Source organism: Dipodomys spectabilis, unplaced genomic scaffold (assembly GCF_019054845.1).
Source record: "Dipodomys spectabilis isolate Male_0828 unplaced genomic scaffold, ASM1905484v1 ptg000006l, whole genome shotgun sequence".
NCBI lineage: Eukaryota > Metazoa > Chordata > Mammalia > Rodentia > Heteromyidae > Dipodomys > Dipodomys spectabilis.
In genome coordinates, this window is record NW_024870683.1 from 8,802,479 (window position 1) to 8,822,500 (window position 20,022).

A 20,022-nucleotide genomic window follows, 5' to 3' on the forward strand; every position below is an offset into this window, starting at 1 on the left:
GTTGTTACTGTTTAATCTTCCTTCAGTCTTCATTGTATTGCTCAAAAGCACTGCACTATTTTTCAAGAATGTATTAAAGAAATCTTGGAGACCCTGTTTTTCTCATTTTCTAGCTTTCATTGAACACAGTTAACAATTCAGATTATTACATTTTCCACCCAAAATGTCAAACAAAATTGACAAGATGTTTTTATAGTTATTAGATGAATTAGGCAATAATTTTTAGATCTTACCTTCGTGATATGAACTCAATCTGCTAAGCAATTCTTTATTTTTATCATCTCTAAGTAGTTGTACAAATGGGTTTCAATTCAACAAGTCAGATTATGAAGACAGTGCATCTTGATCAGTGTGCTTCTTAGACTTTGATTTTTCAGAGAATATAGTAGGTGAATTTTCTCAAACTGAAGAACTGAGAATTAAGCAATGTGTGTCTAAGTAGAAATGGGAATGGGGTATTCCCATTTTATCAGGCATTTGACAGAAAGTTCTTCATTGCACAAGAATTATGACGAAACAGAATCATCCTGCTTTGATAAATTTAGGACATGTGGCTGTATTCTTTCATACTTTAAGACATTTGTTCACTCAGATTAGATTGATATGTTTATATCAATCAGTCAAATGCTAACAGCATTTATATATGTGCAGGGATGATTAGAAGAAAATAGATTTACAAAAGTGAGAAATAATTTTGATTGATTTCATAAATCTGAAAGTGAAGATGTTTTATAGTTGTGGATCAAAGAAGACGTTTGAAGTACCATGGTAGTATTTACAAAATAGATACAGTCCAAGTTCATATATGATGATTGATGAACATTTAAGATTTTCTTTTTGTTCATTTTTAAAGTGAGGTGCTGGGGGGTCCTTATGCACACTGGGCAAGTATTCTACCATTGAACTATATCCCAGCCCTGTTTTCCATTATTGTTTGTATTCTTCCATAATTTTTATGCCATGAGTTGTGTAATTAAAAGGGCCTATTGGACCTACATAATTAATGGTGGCAACTATGTTTCCCAATGCAGTGCAGCAGGCATATAATAAAGGCACTAAAGAAATGATTAAAACTTTGTCTTTTAGGCAGATGAAGTGCTATGGCTGGCATTGTACTAATTGAGTTTTAACACTAAGTAACTAAAACAACTAGACCACATTAAATGCAGTAAAACTAAAATGCCTTATAAAAGGGAAAGAGGGTACTATTGTAGAGTCACAATATAGAATATTAATTTAACCTGAGAGAAGAGGATAGAAGAAGAAATTCAGATAGAATGTGATAAGAGAATTAAATCCTTTTAGTTTATTAGTAATTTAGATATTAATGTTCAAAATAGATAAATAAACACATAGCTGACTGAATGTTATATAGAAGTATGCAGATAAATACCAAAATTAATAGTTGAAGAGTTCAGATAAGTGCTTCTAGGGAATACAAATGGGTAGAAAGGAGAGTTGTTATTTTTCCTTATATAGTGTTTTAGCATAGCTACTGTTTTTAAACCATATGGACATAATACTTTGCTTAAAAATAATATAAAATTACTACTTTTAAAAGAAATATGTTTAGCATGTATCAAATAAAGTTGATTGCTTAGGGACATATAATCTTAGCTCTGAGGTTATGAATTTTGATTGCTGGAAGGAAACCAAAGAATTGGTCTGGGAAGACATTTTAAAGAATTGGTAACACCTGGATTATTTGGATAAGAAGTGTGAAGTATTGGGTTAAAATGAAAATAAATTTACAATTTGAAATACTACAATTTGAACTTCACTTAGCAAAAAGTGAAGTTGTAAAGATGAGTTTTGCTTTGGATATGTTAGGGTAATAATAACTAATATAAGCATTTGTTATATATCCAATGAGCTTTTATAAATCTCAGCCTGGACATATTTGATCTGAGATCTAGAGAGAGATTTTGAAGTAAATCTGACCCCAGAGAAATGATAATAAAAGCAAAGTGTTCTAGAATGACTTACTAAAGAGAAAGCGAGAGAATCTGACATTCGGGGGAGGGGGTTGGAGGAAGAGGAAGACAAGGAAATGTTGCAAAGAAAAAGATTGGCTGAAAAAATATAGCTCTGAGACCGCTAGCTGTCAGCAGGTAGATAACAAATTTTATTTAGCCTTTAGTACTCTCTTGAAACATTTTTGGAAATAACCTCTTGATTACATTTAAATTTGTTCTCTTTTTGCCTGTCATTTTACAAATGTTACAACTTTCCATATGGTATATTTTTGTTTGCCTTTGGTGGAGGTGGTTGATGTGGGAAGCAGGTATGCATAGTAGATATATTTAAAAGAAGAAAAATGTTTGATTCCCACAGTCTAACTGTATTGATTGTTTCTGTTGATAAGTTTTCCCCAACTGTTCTTGTTACTTAGTATAATTTGATGGTGTTTTAAGTTTTTAAATAAGGATTTCTTAAGTAGGTTAACCATCTTTTAAACATCTCATTGATGGAACCCTTGAGAGACTAAGGATTGGAAGGTGAGAAATATCCTCTCGGGATAGACCAAGGCCTTTATATGACTGTAACTTTGCAAGACTTCTTTATAACCCTGTGCTAAACACCTGTATTTATTTCCTCTTTCTTCTTCCTCCTCAGCCTCTAAAAAAAGAAATATAACCTTCTACATATTTTTAAATATAAGTTACTTCTGGTAAACTTAATATATTTAAAATAAGATGAACATTTTGATGCTTTACTTGCAAAGTCTATTAAAATGTATTTAAACTATTGTCAGTTATGCAATACAAAATTACAATGACTAAAATGGTTTTGTACCCAATCTTACAATAAACTATAAATATGAGGGGAAAAAAAACAAGAAAGGAAAAAAAAGAGCAGTTTGAGAAGAATGGAAGTGAATAAAGTGGCTAAACCCTCAGGGGATTTGAACGTGCATTGTGTGTATTTCAAAAGTTTCCGTTGAAATAACAGATGCTGCTGATGAAGTTGGGAATAGTACTTCATTTGTGGCTGATTCAGTTGCTCATTAGAAGTGAGAGGATCCCAGAGGAGAATCTGGTATAGTGGAGTTAAGCTCACTAAAGGATATGACATAAACATTCTGCAGCTTTGTCTTTGTTTTTTTGTTTGTTTGTTTGTTTTTGGGTCCGGTCCTGGGGCCTGAACTCAGGGCGTGGCCGCTGTCCCTCAGCTCTTCAGCTCAAGGCTAGCACTCTACCACTTGAGCCACAGCGCCACTTCGGCTTTTTTCTTTTTGCTTATGTGGTACTGAGGAATCGAACCCAGGGACTCATGCATGCATGGCAAGCACTCTACCACTGAGCCACCTTCCCAGCCCCCAGCTTTGTCTTTGTGATCTTTAATCCATAAACACTTTTAGGCACAGCCCTGATTATCTATAAATGTGAACTTGTCTTACAGTTTTTGTAGATCTTGTCTTTATCTACCACATGGTTATTATTGAATAATAATGATTTTGTTTTAAAGGTTTTTGGGAACTAGAGCCTTATGCTAGGTAGGTACTAGCACATCAGTCATACCTCCACTCTTTTGTGCCTTGATTACTTTCAAGGTAGGGTCTCACTTTAAACCTACTACTTGTGCTTCTCCTGTTACTGAGCTTGCAGGTATATACCACTATGCCCAGCCATTGTGCTTTCCCTGTATCTAGGCTAACAGGTATATCACCTGCCCAGTTACTGGTAGAGATAGAGTCTTAGAAACCTTGAACCATGGTCCCCTTATCTCCTGTCTTCCAAGTAACAAGGAATACTAGTTGTAGGTACCATGTTTGGCTTTAAAGGTTCTTTTTAATTCTTTGAGTTGCTTGCTACAAAAATTCCAATTTTCCATAAAATACTGTCTTGCTAGATGTTTATTACACAGTTACAGTCCATTAAATTATGTATTGGCTAATATGTCTCAATATAGAATGGTGCTTATTCACAGTTGTACATATGTTTCCTTTCTTTTGAATGCCAAAGTATGCAAAATGTGCTGATAACTGGGCAGATAGATAAAACAAGTATTATCTCAGTCCATGATTGAGGGAGAAACTATTTCTACCAGAGGGAAATCAGAATAGATGGAAATTTTATGTAGTCCATTAATGGACATCAGTACATATAACTAAGCAATCATGCTTTGGGGTTTGGAAGATACAAAAAGATGGAAATGACTTAAAAGTCATCCCTAAAAAAATCATCCCTATTTTGAAGAAGTAACAGATTTTGGTAGAGGTAGTTAGGAATTTAAAGCCCAAGACCCAGTACTTAACAAGCAAATGAATTGTTGGGTACATTCAGATATTGTGAAGAATACATATATAGGCAGCTACAGGGAATACTAGCAAAGATATCAGGGAAGTTATTAGGTATAGTTGTAACACTGGAGCAAGGAAGATGAAATAGATAAAGGCTAAATCATGGAAGGCACTTAGCATGGCATACTGTTTTACCATTTATCGTACAGGCAGCAAGAGGTCTATATACAAGTAAATATATTTATATTTCTTCTGGGCTTTAATAATAGAATGAAAAGCAAATTGTAGTAATAGACATACAAGATATTTTAATAGTCTATAAGAAATTAAATGGCATTAGGCTATTTCAGGTAGAGAATTTGGTGAAAATTCAGAAGGAAGATTTCAGGTTTCTGATTGGAAAATAGAGTAATGATACAAGTCACTGAGGTACAGGATAAAAGGAGGAAAACTAGGGTGTTTGCTTTTATGTTTTTAAGATTGAAAGAATGAGGAGAAAATAAAGAATCCTCTTTTAGCTGGAGGTATGTCTCAAATGGTAGAACACCTGTCCTATAAGCACAAGGCCCTGAGTTCAAACCCCAGTACTGATCAAGCCCTGTTCAAAGGAAACAGTTCAGTTTCTGTAATTTTAAGTCTGAATTCCCTATGAGATGTACAAGAACAAATTTGGTAGTTTCCATTGTATATATGTTTGGCATAAACTGGAAGAAAGAATATGGAATAAAGAGAAAGCAAAGATTGGAGCACACCAACTAGTGGGAGATGAAGAAACCTCAAAGGTTGATAAGAAATAGGAAAGTCAGAGGGACCCATATCTACTAAGGAGATAAAATTCCCATTTTCAAACCTTTCCACAAGTAAAATTCTGATCTACAAAGAAAGCTCTAGCCTAAATGGTAACTCTGGTAAATTCATAGACAGTAACACCACTTTTACAGATTTTCTGCAGTGTTTCTCAATGCTTATGAGACCATAGTCATCCCACTATCAAAACCATACAACATCATAAGAAAACTATCCATCAATACTCCTCCTACACATATAAGACTCTTAGAAAAATACCAACAATTCTTCAATATATTTTTATTTGCTTCCATTAATTATTCCAAGTGGATTTCATTATTCAGTATTTCCACACATTAAGATATATTCCAGTATCTCACCTCTACCACTCTTCCTTCCCTAATAGCCCCTTCCTAAAACAACCTCCGAAGATTCTGTTGTTCTCTTGTCAGTCTCTTTCAATCATACTCATCTTGATATATTTCCAAAAGATACTAATCTTAGGTTAATCCCAAAATACACACTTGTTTAAAATTTGAAAATAATCCATATCAAGAGACTGGAATAGAAAATACCACTGGATTATCCTAGTCGATACACCAGTAGTAGTAAAAACTCAGCAAGTTAGGAATAGAAATAAATTTCTTTAATTTACTATAAAAAATTTATAGCAGCCGGGCACTGGTGGCTCACTCCTGTAATCCTAGCTACTCAGGAGGCTGAGATCTGAGTATTAAGGTTCAAAGCCAGCCCAGGCAGGAGAGTCCATGAGACTCTTATCTCCAATAAATCACCAGAAAACTGGAAGTGGTGCTGTGGCTCAAGTGGTAGAGCATTCTCCTTGAGCTAAAGAGCTGAGGGACAGACAGTGCCCAGGCCCAGAGTTCAAGAGCCCCACAACCGACAAAAAAGAAAAAAGAAAAGCAAAAGAAAATCTACAGCAGACAATATACTTCATTATAAGAGGGATATCTTTTTCTCTAAGACTGCCAGATTCCGTGCTATTACCACTTCTATTCAGTATTATATTGGAAACTCTATATAATTCAAAGAGGTAAGACGGTGGTGAGGATACAAACTGGAAAATAGGAAGTAAAACTGTCTTTAAGTAGTACAAATTTATATATAAAATATTGCAGGAGCATAGCAAAAAAGCATATAAAATCAAGTAAATTTGGCAAATAGGCACATGCAAGTAAATTGCCATTAGTTATATATCCAAAAGTTGATAGAAGTTTTGCCATGAAAAATGAAAACCAAAATAAATGTCATATTCTTGAGTTGGAGATATTTAGTGTTGTTACGGATATGCATATGGGACACAATGGGCAATCTACCTAAATATAAAAGACTAAAACACAAACAGATTTCCTTGGACATTAGAAAAAGCTGTAAAGCCAAGCACTTGTGGCTCACACCTGTAACCCTAGCTTTTTGGGAGAGTGAGATCTAAGGATTTTGTTTTGAGCCAGCTCAGGCAGGAAAGACTTTGAGACTCTTATCCCCAATAAATTACTCAGAAAATGCTGAATGTGGTGCTGTGGCTAATGTGGTAGAGTGCTAGCCTTGAACAAAAGAAGCTGAAGGACAAAGCCTAGGCCCTGAGTTCAAGCCACATGACTGGCAAAAGGAAAAAAAAAGTCTGTAAAAAGTAAAGTTGTCATGTTGTAAATTTTAAATTGTAATAAAATATTCTAATAATACTTAAAAGGTGTGTCACAACTTGGACAAAAGTATTTGCAAATCATTTATCTGATAAAAAATGTGTTTTCAGAATTTATAAAGAATTTTTAGAATTTAATAAGTAACCAACCCAATAAAAAAGAAAAAGACATAACTAAGTTTTAAAATAGGCAGCAAATTTGTAGATACAGTTTTTTGAAAGAAGATACGTGAATGTCACATAAATGAATGGATATTCAGCATGACTAATCTTCAGAGAAATGCCTATTAAAATCCTAACTCCATATCTATTTGAAGGCTACATTTATAAGGACTGACAATTCCAGGTATTGGGGAGCTTATGAAGCTGATGGAATACTTATGCATTGTAGATAAGAATATAAATGGCATATCCACTTTGGAAAATAATTTGCCAATTTCTTTAAAAAGTAAAGATAAAGGTATATGCTTATAATATCAGACCTATTTTTAGATATTTTCTCAAATGAAGACCTAAAGTCAGTTTAAAAAATAATGTTTATTGTGGTGCATTATTTACAGTTCCAAAAATTCAAAACAACATAAGTATTTATCAGCAGGTGAATGGCTAAACAAAGTGTTATATACATGCAATGGGATTCTGCTCTGGGATAGAAAGAGAAGGCATGGGCTGGGAAGGTGGCTCAGTGGTAGAGTGCTTGCCTTGCATGCATGAGGCCCTGGGTTCGATTCCTCAGCACCACATAAGCAGAAAAAGCTGGAAGTGGCGCTATGGCCAAGTGGTAGAGCGCTAGCCTTGAGCTGAAGACCTGAGGGACAGTGCCCACGCCCAGAGTTCAGGCACCATGACTGACAAAAAAGAAAGAAAGAAAGAAAGAAAAGAAAAGAAAGAGAAAAGGAAGAAAGAAAAGAAAGAAAAGGCATTACTATTGTCCTACATCAAATTTTTTTTCCTACATCAAATTTTTTTTTTTTTTTTTTTTTTTTGGTCGGCCGTGGGGCTTGAACTCTGGGCCTGGGCGCTGTCCCTCAGCTCTTCAGCTCAAGGCGAGCGCTCTACCACTTGAGCTACAGCGCCACTTCTGGTTTTCTGGTGGTTTATTGGAGATAGGAGTCTCATGGTCTCTCCTGCCCGGGCTGGCTTTGAACCTCGATCCTCAGATCTCAGCCTCCTGAGTAGCTAGGATTACAGGCATGAGCCACCAGCACCCGGCCCTACATCAAATTTAAGTCTCTAAAATATTCAGTGAAAGAAGCCAGATAAAATGACACATATAGGATTCCATTTTTATGAGGACCTAGATTAGGCAAATTGGATGCATTGTGTTAGAAAGGATATCGGTTATTGACGGGTGGGCAGTTGATTGCAAATGTGAACTAAGTATCATTTGGAATGATCAAAATATTCTGTGTTTAATTTTTAGAGTGTGTTATGCTACTGTAATTTTTACGTGGACACATCTTACTATATGTAAACCATACCTCAATAGTTTCCTCTTTGGCCCTGCCTTCTGTGACCTTTTTCCCTTTTCTGTCTCTTAAATTCAGATGTTATCTATTCTAAATTTACTGTAGCATGTGTTTGGTTTTAGTCCTTCTCCTTTCATTCATCTTTGTGTCTTTTACTTTCTTCATTTAGTTCATCTTGTTTGCCCTTTAGAACCTTGCTTATTGTAATCTTTTGATAGATGTTAATGAAACTGAATTGATTTAATGCAAAGAATTTTCAGCTATTATTTTTATCATAATCTCACCAATATCAAAGCTAGCAGTGAAAAATTGATTATGTGCATCCTGAGCTGTTTTATATTTTAAACTTTAGACAGTATTGTTTTACATTCTGTAGCATTAGTAGATACATGAAAAGTGAGTGACCTGGATGCTTTGGGCAGTCATTAAGACAAAGCATCTTGTACTGGTTTCCAAGGCTAGAACACTTAGAACTAAAAATGCATTTGATTCCCTCAATGAAAGAAGATTAGAATTAGAAAAACAATGCTAGAAGTTAACATGAATGCCCTTTAATCCAACTCATTATATAAACCTAAAGAAATTAAGTAGCCTGCTTAACACCACACCAGGCACAAATTGGAAACAAAGTTAAGAGCTAGAATCCAGGTTTCTATCTATTCTATATCCAGAATTTTATAAACTGGAAATCGATTGCCTATGGAAGTTCCAATGGGTTCCAGTAGATATGGCTTGTGTTGGTTTGAGATTTGGAGATTAGATATATAGGGGATAGGTAAATACAGAAAGCCTAGGCCGGGTGTGATGGTATACACTAGTAATCCCTGCTACTCTATGGAAGTAGGAGTATTATGGTCCAAGGCTGGCGCCCACAAAAGCATAAGTCTCTACCTGAAGAACAATAAAGAAAAAGGGCCGGGACATGACTTGTGGTAGAGCAGTTGTCTGGAAGTTCAAGGACCTGAGTTCAATCTCAGTATCGCAGAAAGATGGGAAATGGGCCTACCAAGCTGTCATTACCAAGATTAAGCCAAAAATTGGAACCTTGGTGAATTGTCTAGAGCTGGCTATGTGTTCCAGTGATGCATATTTGAAATTAGAACCTATTTCAAATACCTGGTGATGATTTTTTTTACAGTAAAAATATTAGAACATTTAAGCTGAGCACCAGTGGCTCATGCCTGTAATCCTAGCTACTCAAAAGGCTGAGATCTGAGGATCAAGGTTCAAAGCTGTCCTGGACAAGAGTCTTTGAAAGACTCTTTATCTCCATTTAACTACCGAAAAAGCTGGAAGTGTAGCTGTGGCTCAAGTGGTAGAGTGCTAGACTTGAGCACAAAGGCTGAAGAACAATGCCCAGGCCCTGAGTTAAAGCCCCAGTACTAGCACCAAAATAAGTAAATTAATTAATTAACTATATAAGTAGTTAACGTATAACCTAGAATATTGAATTCCATGGGAATATTTAAAAGTATCTAAATAGAGTCCATCTCCTTTCAAACCTTTTTTTACTATTCCATACTCAGCTGTATACTTATTAAGGTTTCAGGTGGTCCCAGTTGCTTTTTTTCATTTCATTTATAAGAACAGTATTATCACTTCAAATGATTCAGATGATCCCTTTGAATTTTAATGATGAGGAGCATTGAGATACCAAAAAAAAAAAAAAAACAGCTTTAAAAGTTTTGGCAAAGCATATTCCTTACCCTGGATCTTTTGAATAAAAACAACATGGTGGTGATGGAATAGAAGCTGCTGCTATTTAATATATTCTCCACTCTCAGTGTATGATGTAGCCTCTGAATTTCACAAAGAAAATAATGATCAGCACAACATCTCTACTTTCGTGTGGATTGGACTTTTTGTAAAGCAACCTCTTGGTTTTCATAGTAAAAATATTTTAAAATATATGTCTGGATGTTTACTCCTAGTAGGCCTGGGGAAATGTAGATTACTTCATGTCTCTTCAGAATTTCTTTTAAAGAAACAAATCAAGCTTGATTTGTGTTTTTGAGATAAAGGAAAGAGTAAGGGAGGAGAAAAAAAGAAAATCTTAACTTTGGTTTGAGGGAAGAAAAATCTTTCAGTCCTTTGTTAGCTTTTGTGTTAGCCATAGTTCTTTGCCTCCTTGTCCTTGTGGGCTTAAAGGAAAAGAAGCCAGTCACAAGTTCTTTTAAAGGACAGTGCAAAGAGAAGAAAATAGCTGACACAGAAAATATTTGGGGTTTTTGCCCCCTGTATATTTTATAGTTATATTTGTAGATTAATAGTCAATGATTACTAGGTATTTATCCTTTTTTTTTTTGCTCCTTTATTTCACTATTTTTGTTGCTAAAAATCTAGTGCAAAATTACTAACAATGATGAACTAGTGTTCCAGTTCAACTGTTTTTAATAAGGTAGTGAAAGTCACCTTCAGTGGAAAGGTAGTGGACACAGTTAATGCTGATTTGAGGGGAGGGGGATCCTTTTACCATGTTAGATCTGATTCAAGAATCTATGGTAGGCAGAATAACTGGAGAAAAGATATGGTTTATTCATACTGCATGGAACTATCAGTAAGGATTAACTTCAAGAGGAGTGCAAAGAAGTACAATGGTGTATATAATATTATCAACTTAACGAAAGGAGGAGTCTAGTGAGTCAGAGGGCAGACAATACTCTGCAACTTGTTTTTAACATTATTTGAGCAGGGCTAGCTGGGGAATGGAGGTTGCAGGAGGTGGTCATTGCCTAGAGTCAGGAGACCTCCTCAGGAGACCTCCTCAAGAAGATGGGAGCATTGTGACATCTGCCTCTCAGATAAGCTCTATTTTGATCAGAACTGGAACTTCAAATAACTTTTCTTCCTGCATTTGCTGTTGGGTATTTGACCTCTTCATTGATTTTTCTATGTATATAGCTTCACAACTTTCAAACATTTTCATTTCTCATTCTATTCTCACTGGAATTTTAAGTTAGATAATGTAAATATTATTATCCCCATTTCTTAGGTAAGGAAAATGAGGCTGAGAGAGGTTAACTTACTTGTGGAGAGTCACAGAGCTGATAAGAGAGCTAAATTAGGAGTTTAGGTGATATTAGCTCAGTGATAAGAGTACTTGCCTAGCATACGCAAGGCTATGGGTTCAGTCTCAACACCATAGATGATGTTAGTGTTTACAAGTTGCATAAGAGTTGAAAGTATTAAGTATTTCTCACAATATTGTCCTGTGAGTGTTTCCAAAGGTACTAAGGTCTAATCGCAGTTTTGTTTGTTTTGTAGGAGAAGATGATGTAAACTGGTTCATCAGTGACAAAGATGTTGAGGTAAAATCAATTTGTTTTTAAAGTTCTGAGAAATAGGTTAATATTTTCCTTTGACTCGTAAGTTACTCTTGTTTCACTGCAGTAGCTTTGGAAAAGAGAAATGTAAGTATCAGTGATTTTGCTTGTATGTGGATGATTTAACTTTTCAGAATGTATTTCATCTCTGACTTTTGTTAGCTGATTGTTACTTTTCCCTTTTGCTGCTCTGACTTGGTGAGTCCTATTAGCTCATATAGCCTGGTTCCACATAAAGATCAACACCGGAAATAACTGTTTCTTCTGTGTAAGGAAATGGTTAGTCTATATTTAGGATGTGGCAGGTGTTTGCCTTTGTCAATTATTAGCTTTATTGTGACAGATAGTAAAAAAAAAAAAAAGAATAATTTTACAACTTGGTGGAAGAATGAAGAAATAACCAGATTAAAGCAGAATCACAAGTAAAAGATAAAGCTTTTTTAAAGATGCAATTTTCTGTGTTAGTTTTTGAGACAGAATTTCCTTCATAACTCAGATTAGCTTCAAACTCTTGATCTTCCTGCCTCACTCTTCCCAAGTGCTGGGATTATAGGCATGAGCCTCGTGCTTGGCTTTAAAGATGGAATTCTACTGGATGAGATACATGCATGGTTGGGATTTACATATTCATATTTAAGTATACCATATGATATGCTTTGCTAATATTCCTTTGAAGCTGTTAGAATTTGAGTAGAATATGAAACAGCTAGAATTGACTAAGTATATAGCAAAATGATTTCAGTGGAAAATTATAACCTTTTAGAAATTATAATTTACTCTTATAGGAGGAACAATAATCCTGTATTCTGTACAAAAATGGACAGACACAATATTTATATGGCTTAATATCTTTATAAAAGACAAAATGATTTACAAAACAAAACACTATTCCCAGGCTGGGAAGGTGGCTCAGTGGTAGAATGCATGCATGCATGAGGTCCTGGGTTCAATTCCTCAGCACCACATAAGCAGAAAAAGCCGGAAGTGGCACTGTGGCTCAAGTGGTGGAGCGCTAGCCTTGAGCTGAAGAGCTCAGGGACAGCACCGAGGCCCAGAGTTCAGGCCCCACGACAGACCCAAACAACAACAACAACAACAACAAAAAAAAAAACCTCACTATTTCCTCATGGAAAATTTTAGCAGGACTCCCACTTAGAAATAGGTGGCAGATGTTAAAACACAGAATTAAACAATGGCTTTGACTGTGAATACCACCAAAATGTCAAAATGAACCATAGCAGTATACTTGTTAGATCCAAACTCTAGAAGAAGGAGGGAATCATGTGAACATACGTAAAAGGAGCAGAGCTATGTTTATGCCACCACTTTTTAATGCCTTCCTAACTCTTTTTATAATGAGATTGTGAAAATCTGTTACTGTGTTTGAAATTGAGTATATCTTTCTTTGCCTTAAAATTTGAAATTGATAGTTATCTTTTAAAAGATGAGTAGAGGTGGCGCTATAGCTCAAGTGGTAGAGCGCTCTCCTTGAGCTGAAGAGCTGAGGGACAGCGCCCAGGCCCAGAGTTCAAGCCCCACGACCGACAAAAAAAAAAAAAAGATGAGTAGATAATTTTTATTAAACAGAATGAAACTTTTTTTAATTCTTAACTTTTTGTTTCCACCCTTAGGCCAAAATAGGTAATAAAAGATCATCTGGAAGATGGACCCGCCGATACTATACAGCTGACAAAAATGTTACCTGTAGAAATTGTGACAAATGTGGGCATTTGTCAAAAAATTGTCCCTTACCCCAAGTACGTGAAATATATAATGCTTCTTTCCACATTGCTAAAATCAAAATCTTATGGTTTTTACTTCCATAACCTTAGAATTCAAAATTTTTGTAAGTGTATGCTAAATTTCATGTAGCTTGTGAGCCTAGAATAGGGAGAAAGCAATAAAGAATCAGGAAAAGCCTGGGATAAGCTTGGTGCCAGTGGCTCATACTTAAAATCCTACTACCCAAGGTTGAGTTTGCAGGCTGAGATTTGCAGATTGAGGTTCAAAGCCAGTCTGGGCAGACAAATCACAGAGACTCTTATCACCAGCAGAAAAGTCAGAACTGCGGGCATGGTAGAGAAAAAAGACAGCTTAGAGCATGAGATCCTAAGTTCAAGCCCTAGTCATAGCATATATGTGTGCGCGCACGCGCGCACACACACACACACACACACACACACACACACACACACACACACACACACACACACACACACACACACACACACACACACACACACACACACACACACACACACACGCCCCTTGAATCAGTTTGAGCTTTCCCATTATTAATTGTATAACCTGAGACATACCATTTCATGTTTTATGCCTCAGTTATCTTTTTGGAAAATAAGGTGATTCCCAAGACTACTTTATCCTCTAAACCTATGTGTATTACTTACCAGTTTTTTGACACGGCTTATTTCATTATGGGATAGTTTTCATTTTTAGAGAATTATAACTTTAGTCATTTATAAATGTTTGTGTAAGTTGTTATTAATCAGATATATAAACCTTCAAAACAACACAGAATAGCACTGAGCTATCCCCTGACATACTCTAAACATTCCTTCTACCCCCATTCCCTCTTCTAAATGACCACTTAAATAGTGAGACAGTCTTCTTTGTATTTGCTTTCCAAGCAAAACAGCCTCTTCTGTATCTGTTCTTAATATGACTTAACTTCCAAATATCCTCATCATCCCCTTTCCTTAGACACCTTTTACTTTGTGAATAGTCTGTAAGATGAGACAAAAGAAATAAATGTTTGCTGACAGTACATTCATACTATAACGTACAGCTAGCTTGTGATTGAAGTTCAGACATGATGTTACAGTTATGCTCAAGGTTGTACCTTCAGTAGGTCTCAAATTAGATATACCTTGTTATAGATTTATATAGAAAGAAAAGGAAATAATGTTCTACCATTTTGGACTGAAATATTTTCTAAAGAGATCTTCTATTTGTCTGTCACACAGAAAGTCCGACCTTGCTGCCTCTGTTCAGAAAGAGGACACTTCCAGTATGCCTGTCCGGCCCGCTTTTGCTTAGACTGTTCTTTGCCCCTGTCTTCCACTCACAGATGTCTTGAAAGATCTTCCTGGAGAAAACGATGTGACCGATGTGATATGATGGGCCACTATGCTGATGTAAGTATCCCACATATCGCTAATTGTCAGGCTTTGGAGACAATGCCAATTTGTTACTATTAGTTACCCTACTGAAAAGACTACTTACTCTGAAGACCATGATAGTCATGGTCACTGATCAGATGAAGAAATGCTCTAAACCTTAGAATGAGGATCCTACTGAATAGTTCTCAGGCTTATGTTTAGCCCTTTAATTGATTTGCTTACCAAATAAAGATAGATATTTAGGTTTATATAATAAATAACATGTAAATAACTTATACATATATCTAGGCACATTTAAGTGAAAAGATGCACACACTTTGCAGTTTTATATAACTGTCCATATGAAGCCTGATTTGGTTTTGACAATTTTTGCTGGCAGGCAAAATAATAAATAGTCTTAGGTAATAAGAACAAGCCACATGATACAGTACATGCTTTTCTTATTAACAGTATTTAGATTTAAAAAGTTAAAGCATACCAGGTATGTTGGCATGACATGTAATTCCAGCACTCAAAAGGCTAAGGCAGGAGGATCAGGAGATCAGGCCAGCCATGGCAACTTAGCTAAACCAAAAAGTTAAAATACTAAGCCCCAAAAAATAAAATAAAAAAAGCAGAAGTAATTTAGTAGTCATTTCAGTTATTTGCAGTACATTCAAAATGTTAACATTGGACATCATCATATCTTGTAAATGTTTTATGAATAAAGAGGCTATTTCCAATCATAAGGAATGGCTGTTGAAGTCAACAGATACTTTGAGGTAGAATATATACTTTTCTACTTTCAGTTTACTTGTAACCCCTAAGAAATGTCTCATTAAGGAACTGTCATTTTAGCTCATAATTGCATCTTTTACTAGACAGCAACATATGGGAGTTTTTTATTATTAACAGTTAATCAGTAAAAGTCTTTTTAAATACTGATACCTAGGTCCTGATAATAAATTAGTTTAAGGGACATTTATGGAAGGGATAGCTCTTTCTCAAATAAAGATTTCGTTTATAGTGAAATACACCTTTCAGCCTTTTGCTCCAAAATTTAATAGAGCTTTTGTTAAAATGAGTTTCCATAGCTCCACTTAGGGCTTTTTGCTGACTAATTGGAGATGAGTCTTAAGGACTTTTCTCCCCCAGCTAGCTTCAAACTGCAGTCCTCAGTTCTCAGCCTCCTGAGTAGCTAGGACTACAGCATGAGCCACCAGTGTCTTACCACAAGTGATAATTTAAGATTATAATTCAATAGACTTTCCAAAAATCAGATTATATGTAGCATATTCAGTGTGAAAATGAAATTTCTAAAGCAAAAGAAACCCTTTTTACTTTTTATATAATATTTTGTAATCAATCTAGTTTTAAAAAGAAAAACATTTTCATTGCTATAAAATAATTTCTAGAGGCTGGGAAGGTGGCTCAGTGGTAGAGTGCTTGCCTTGCATGCATGAGGCTCTGGGTTCAATTCCTCATCACCACATGAGCAGAAAAAGCCAGAGTGACGCTGTGGTTCAAGTGGTAGAGCACCAGCCTTGAGCTGAAGAGCTCAGGGACAGCGCCCAGACCCCACGACCAACAACAAACAAACAAACAAATAAATATATATATATATATTCTAATGTCTTCATTTTAAATGAGTCCTATAACTGTTTTTGTAGTCCTATGTTTTTGACCTATCAGTTGCCAGCTTTGTTATGGAAAAATATGCACCTTCAGATAGAACTGTACTTCTGACAGCTGAGCATCAACTCTGCCTTTGGGAATAAAGAGGAAAATCAGACTTGGGTTAAATACACTTTATTTCTCTCAAAGTTTTATTGTTATTTATCATAATATTGGAGCAAGGGAGTATGGATAATACTGTTTGGCTTTCTTAAAGATAATGATCAAATAGGCTTATAAAATGCTTATGTAGATGAGAGACTGGGATACTCCCAAGAAAGTTAAGTAGATTTCTGTGTGTAAAGGTTTCCTCCTGTCCTCTTGGTAGACGTGTACAAAACTCTGGTAATATTAATGAAAATACCTGTGTAGTCATTGTTCAGGGAGCAAAATTCAATCACAAGAATTAGTAATTCATTGAAACTCTTCACAAGCCACTTAAAAATGAGTATCTGTAGTTTTTGCAGTTGAATATATATGTAACTTTATGTAAATAAGTTCTACCTTTTAAGATGAAGGTGTGTGATTTAGCACATTTAAAGTTTGATAGAGAAATTGGTCCTTATTTCAAAGTTCTGCTGAAGAGTTTTCTTTTTCTTCTTCTCTAACCTGAAGAATTCTCATTCTGTCCTCTCCCTATAGTATAGTGCATGCCTCATTACCTAGGATTAGTCATTGACAGTGAACCCAATAGCTTACTAGGAAGTTTGTTTTTCTTTATAAATACTGTTATAAAATAAATTGTAGAACTGCTAAAGAATAAGTTTGTAGAAGATAGACACAGTTCACCTTTCTCTTGACCCTTAACTACTACCAAAATAAGGGAGGAATTGTCCCCTTATGGTCTACAAACTTATAAGCTCTCAATTACAAAGTAAGTAAACTTTTTTTTCATTGAGAATCTTAGGTTGCTTAAATATGGACTTAATTTTCACTTTTAAATCCTTTTCTATTTTCCACAAACAGTTGAAAACTTGATTTTTGTCTAAACTTTGCCATGTATGAGTTTATGAGAGACATATAGAATCCTCCACACACTGACTAGATTCAGAGAAATCTCTTTTTTTCACCAGTAAAAAAGAATTGTAAGTATATATGAAGAACTGGAAGGTAAACCAAAAAAATTTAAGATGTCTTGAGTAAAATAAATTACTATAGCATATAGAAAATGAGAAAACTAACTTACTCTTCATGAATGATAAATGGAAATTCTAAACAAAAGAATATACATCCAGTATGTGCACACACACACACACCCAAAAAAGTCCACTTCTTGACTAGAATTATCTACCAAAATTTGTTTGTTTATCCCAACATACCATTAGCAAAAGTAAGGCCAGCCTGGGCTACATAGTGAATACCCTGTCTCAAAAAACAAAATCATTCTGGAGCCTCAAGAGGTAGAATGCTTGCCTAGCCAGTTACAAGCTGCCCTGAGATCAAACCCCACACTAACAGAGGTAGGTAGGTAGGTAGATAGGCAGGCAAGCAGGCAGATAGGCAGTTTGGGAAGGATTTTTATAACACTTATATTAGAATAAGTATGTAATGTATTGAAATTCTTACAAATTAATGTGAAGAAAAACAACTGCCTCCTCTATAAAACACTCAATGTTAAGGATGATATGTCTGGAAAGTATATTGGGATAATCTTTGTGGAATTTAGTGATAGGTTTACAAAGATAGGATTGTAAGAATGTTCATCTCAGAACTTTTTATAATAAGAGAAAACTTAAAACTCCAAATATTTAACAATGGACATGATTGTATGAATATCATTCCCTCATTTAAAAAAATGTAGAAATACTGAAATATAAAGAAGTTGCTAGTACATTACTATTTATTACAAACTGTATATGAAATGTAATCCTATTTCTTTTTTTTATAATCATTCCCTGGTTATAAATGGTGTATGATTATGAATAAAAGAAGTTTAATGTAGTTAACAAAGGTGAAAGGAATTTAATGTAGTTAATAAGAGGCAAATTAGGATTGCTTTTGGTAGTTTTAAATAATTTAGTAGGTATTTATCATTTATGATAGACATTATATATGTGTGTATATGCATATATATACACATATAGTATATAAGGTTTTAAACTTTTATTTTAAAATTATTTTTCCTGTGGCATATTCTATGAATCTAGTTTAAAATTTTCTGCTGTTTGCTAGTGGTCTCACGGCAATTAAAATTGAGGGATACCATCAACACAAATTTTTACCGGTATTCAGATGGGAAGAATTGCCTACTTTTTTAATAAATGATGGTTCTGTCCAGACATAATATAAATTCTACACTTGAGATACCAGTAGTATTTTTATATATTGCAAACAACTGAAAACATTATTAGTATGCCTCAACTAAATGATTAAGTTCATTGTGTTTAGTAGGTATTCACTGATTTTTCTGAATTTTCTTTCTGTGAAAGAAGTGGCCACAAACTAAATAAAATGTTTTATTCATTTGTCCTTTTATTTTGGACTTTATTTGGCTTTTTGACTATGGTGGTACTGGGATTTAAACTTGGCTTCAGAGTTGCTATGGTGGTATTTACCACTACCTTTATACTTTAGTTATTTTTCAGATAGGGGTTCAAGTTTTTGCCAGCATCTAGATGCATACCACAATTCTCCTATCTGTGGCCTCCCATATACCTGAGACCACAAGCATATGCCACTATGCTCAGCTTATTGATTGAGATGGAGAAGTCTCCATTTTTTTTTCCCCCTGCCTGTGCTGGCTTTGAACAGCCATCCTCCTGATTCCCTTTTGAGTAGCTGAGATTAGAGGTGTGAGCTACCATGCCCGGCCTTTCTTTTGAGTTTGACCACCAGGAAGAATTGACCATGGTGTATTAGAATATCAGCTCCTTTATTGCTACTGATTTCCCCATTAACAATTTCTCCTTCAGAAGTATGGAAAGCAACTAATCTATCTTTGTTCCAATAAATAATAACAGCTGAGCACTTACTATGTCTTGGACATCAAAGAGTTTCGTTAGAGTTTTGAAAGAGTTCTATTATCCCCATTTCATCAATGAGGAGCGTGAGCTACATAAAGATGTATAATTCAAGATAGTAAATAGCAGAGCCAAGATTTGAATTCTTCCATTTTGGCTGTGAAGTCTCTGCTTTTAGCTACTATAATACATGCTTTGTTTTGCTCATTTTTTCTTACGTTGTTTTACTTTATCTTTAGTGAATAACCAACATGCATACTAAAATTATTACCAACTATGTATAAAATGAACTTTAGTCATTTTTTTTTTTTTGTCAGTTATGGGGCTTGAACTCTGGGCCTGGGCACTGTCTCTCAGTTCTTCAGCTCAAGGCCAGTGCTTTACCACTTGAGCCATAGTGCCACTTACGGCTTTTTCTGTTTATGTGGTGCTGAGGACTCAAACCCAGGGCCTCATGCATGCAAGGCAAGCACTCTACCACTGAGCCACATTCCCAGCCCCAACTTTAGTCATCTAGAATCAGTCAAGAAATTGCTAGAAATACTTGAGATACCCTGATATGAAAAAATTCTAGGAAAAGAAATAATGTGTAAGTAACTGATTATAATATGTCTGTGCTTTGTTTTAGTTTTTGGTTTGTTATTTTAATATTGTTTTCTATAAAACAGACTTATATTTTCAAATTAATCTACTGCTGGCAAACTTTTACCCTCGTAAACTACACTTAACTTGGGAGAATATCAAAAAAAGAATATCTTTGACCAAAAACTTAGGCTTGTTGGTTT

At 35.1% G+C, this 20,022-nt stretch overlaps 1 protein-coding gene across 3 annotated transcripts in view; it reads left to right on the top strand.

The window, feature by feature from the left end:
* The window catches only part of Zcchc7 (zinc finger CCHC-type containing 7), a 194,600-nt gene that overhangs the window by 143,962 nt on the left and 30,616 nt on the right, over positions 1–20,022 (top strand). For all 3 annotated transcript variants that reach the window (XM_042695831.1, XM_042695825.1, XM_042695816.1), the window contains exons 3-5: positions 11,426–11,469; positions 13,116–13,241; positions 14,469–14,639. In XM_042695831.1, the coding sequence (XP_042551765.1) occupies positions 11,426–11,469; positions 13,116–13,241; positions 14,469–14,639 (341 nt within the window). The remainder of the gene's footprint in view (positions 1–11,425; positions 11,470–13,115; positions 13,242–14,468; positions 14,640–20,022) is intronic.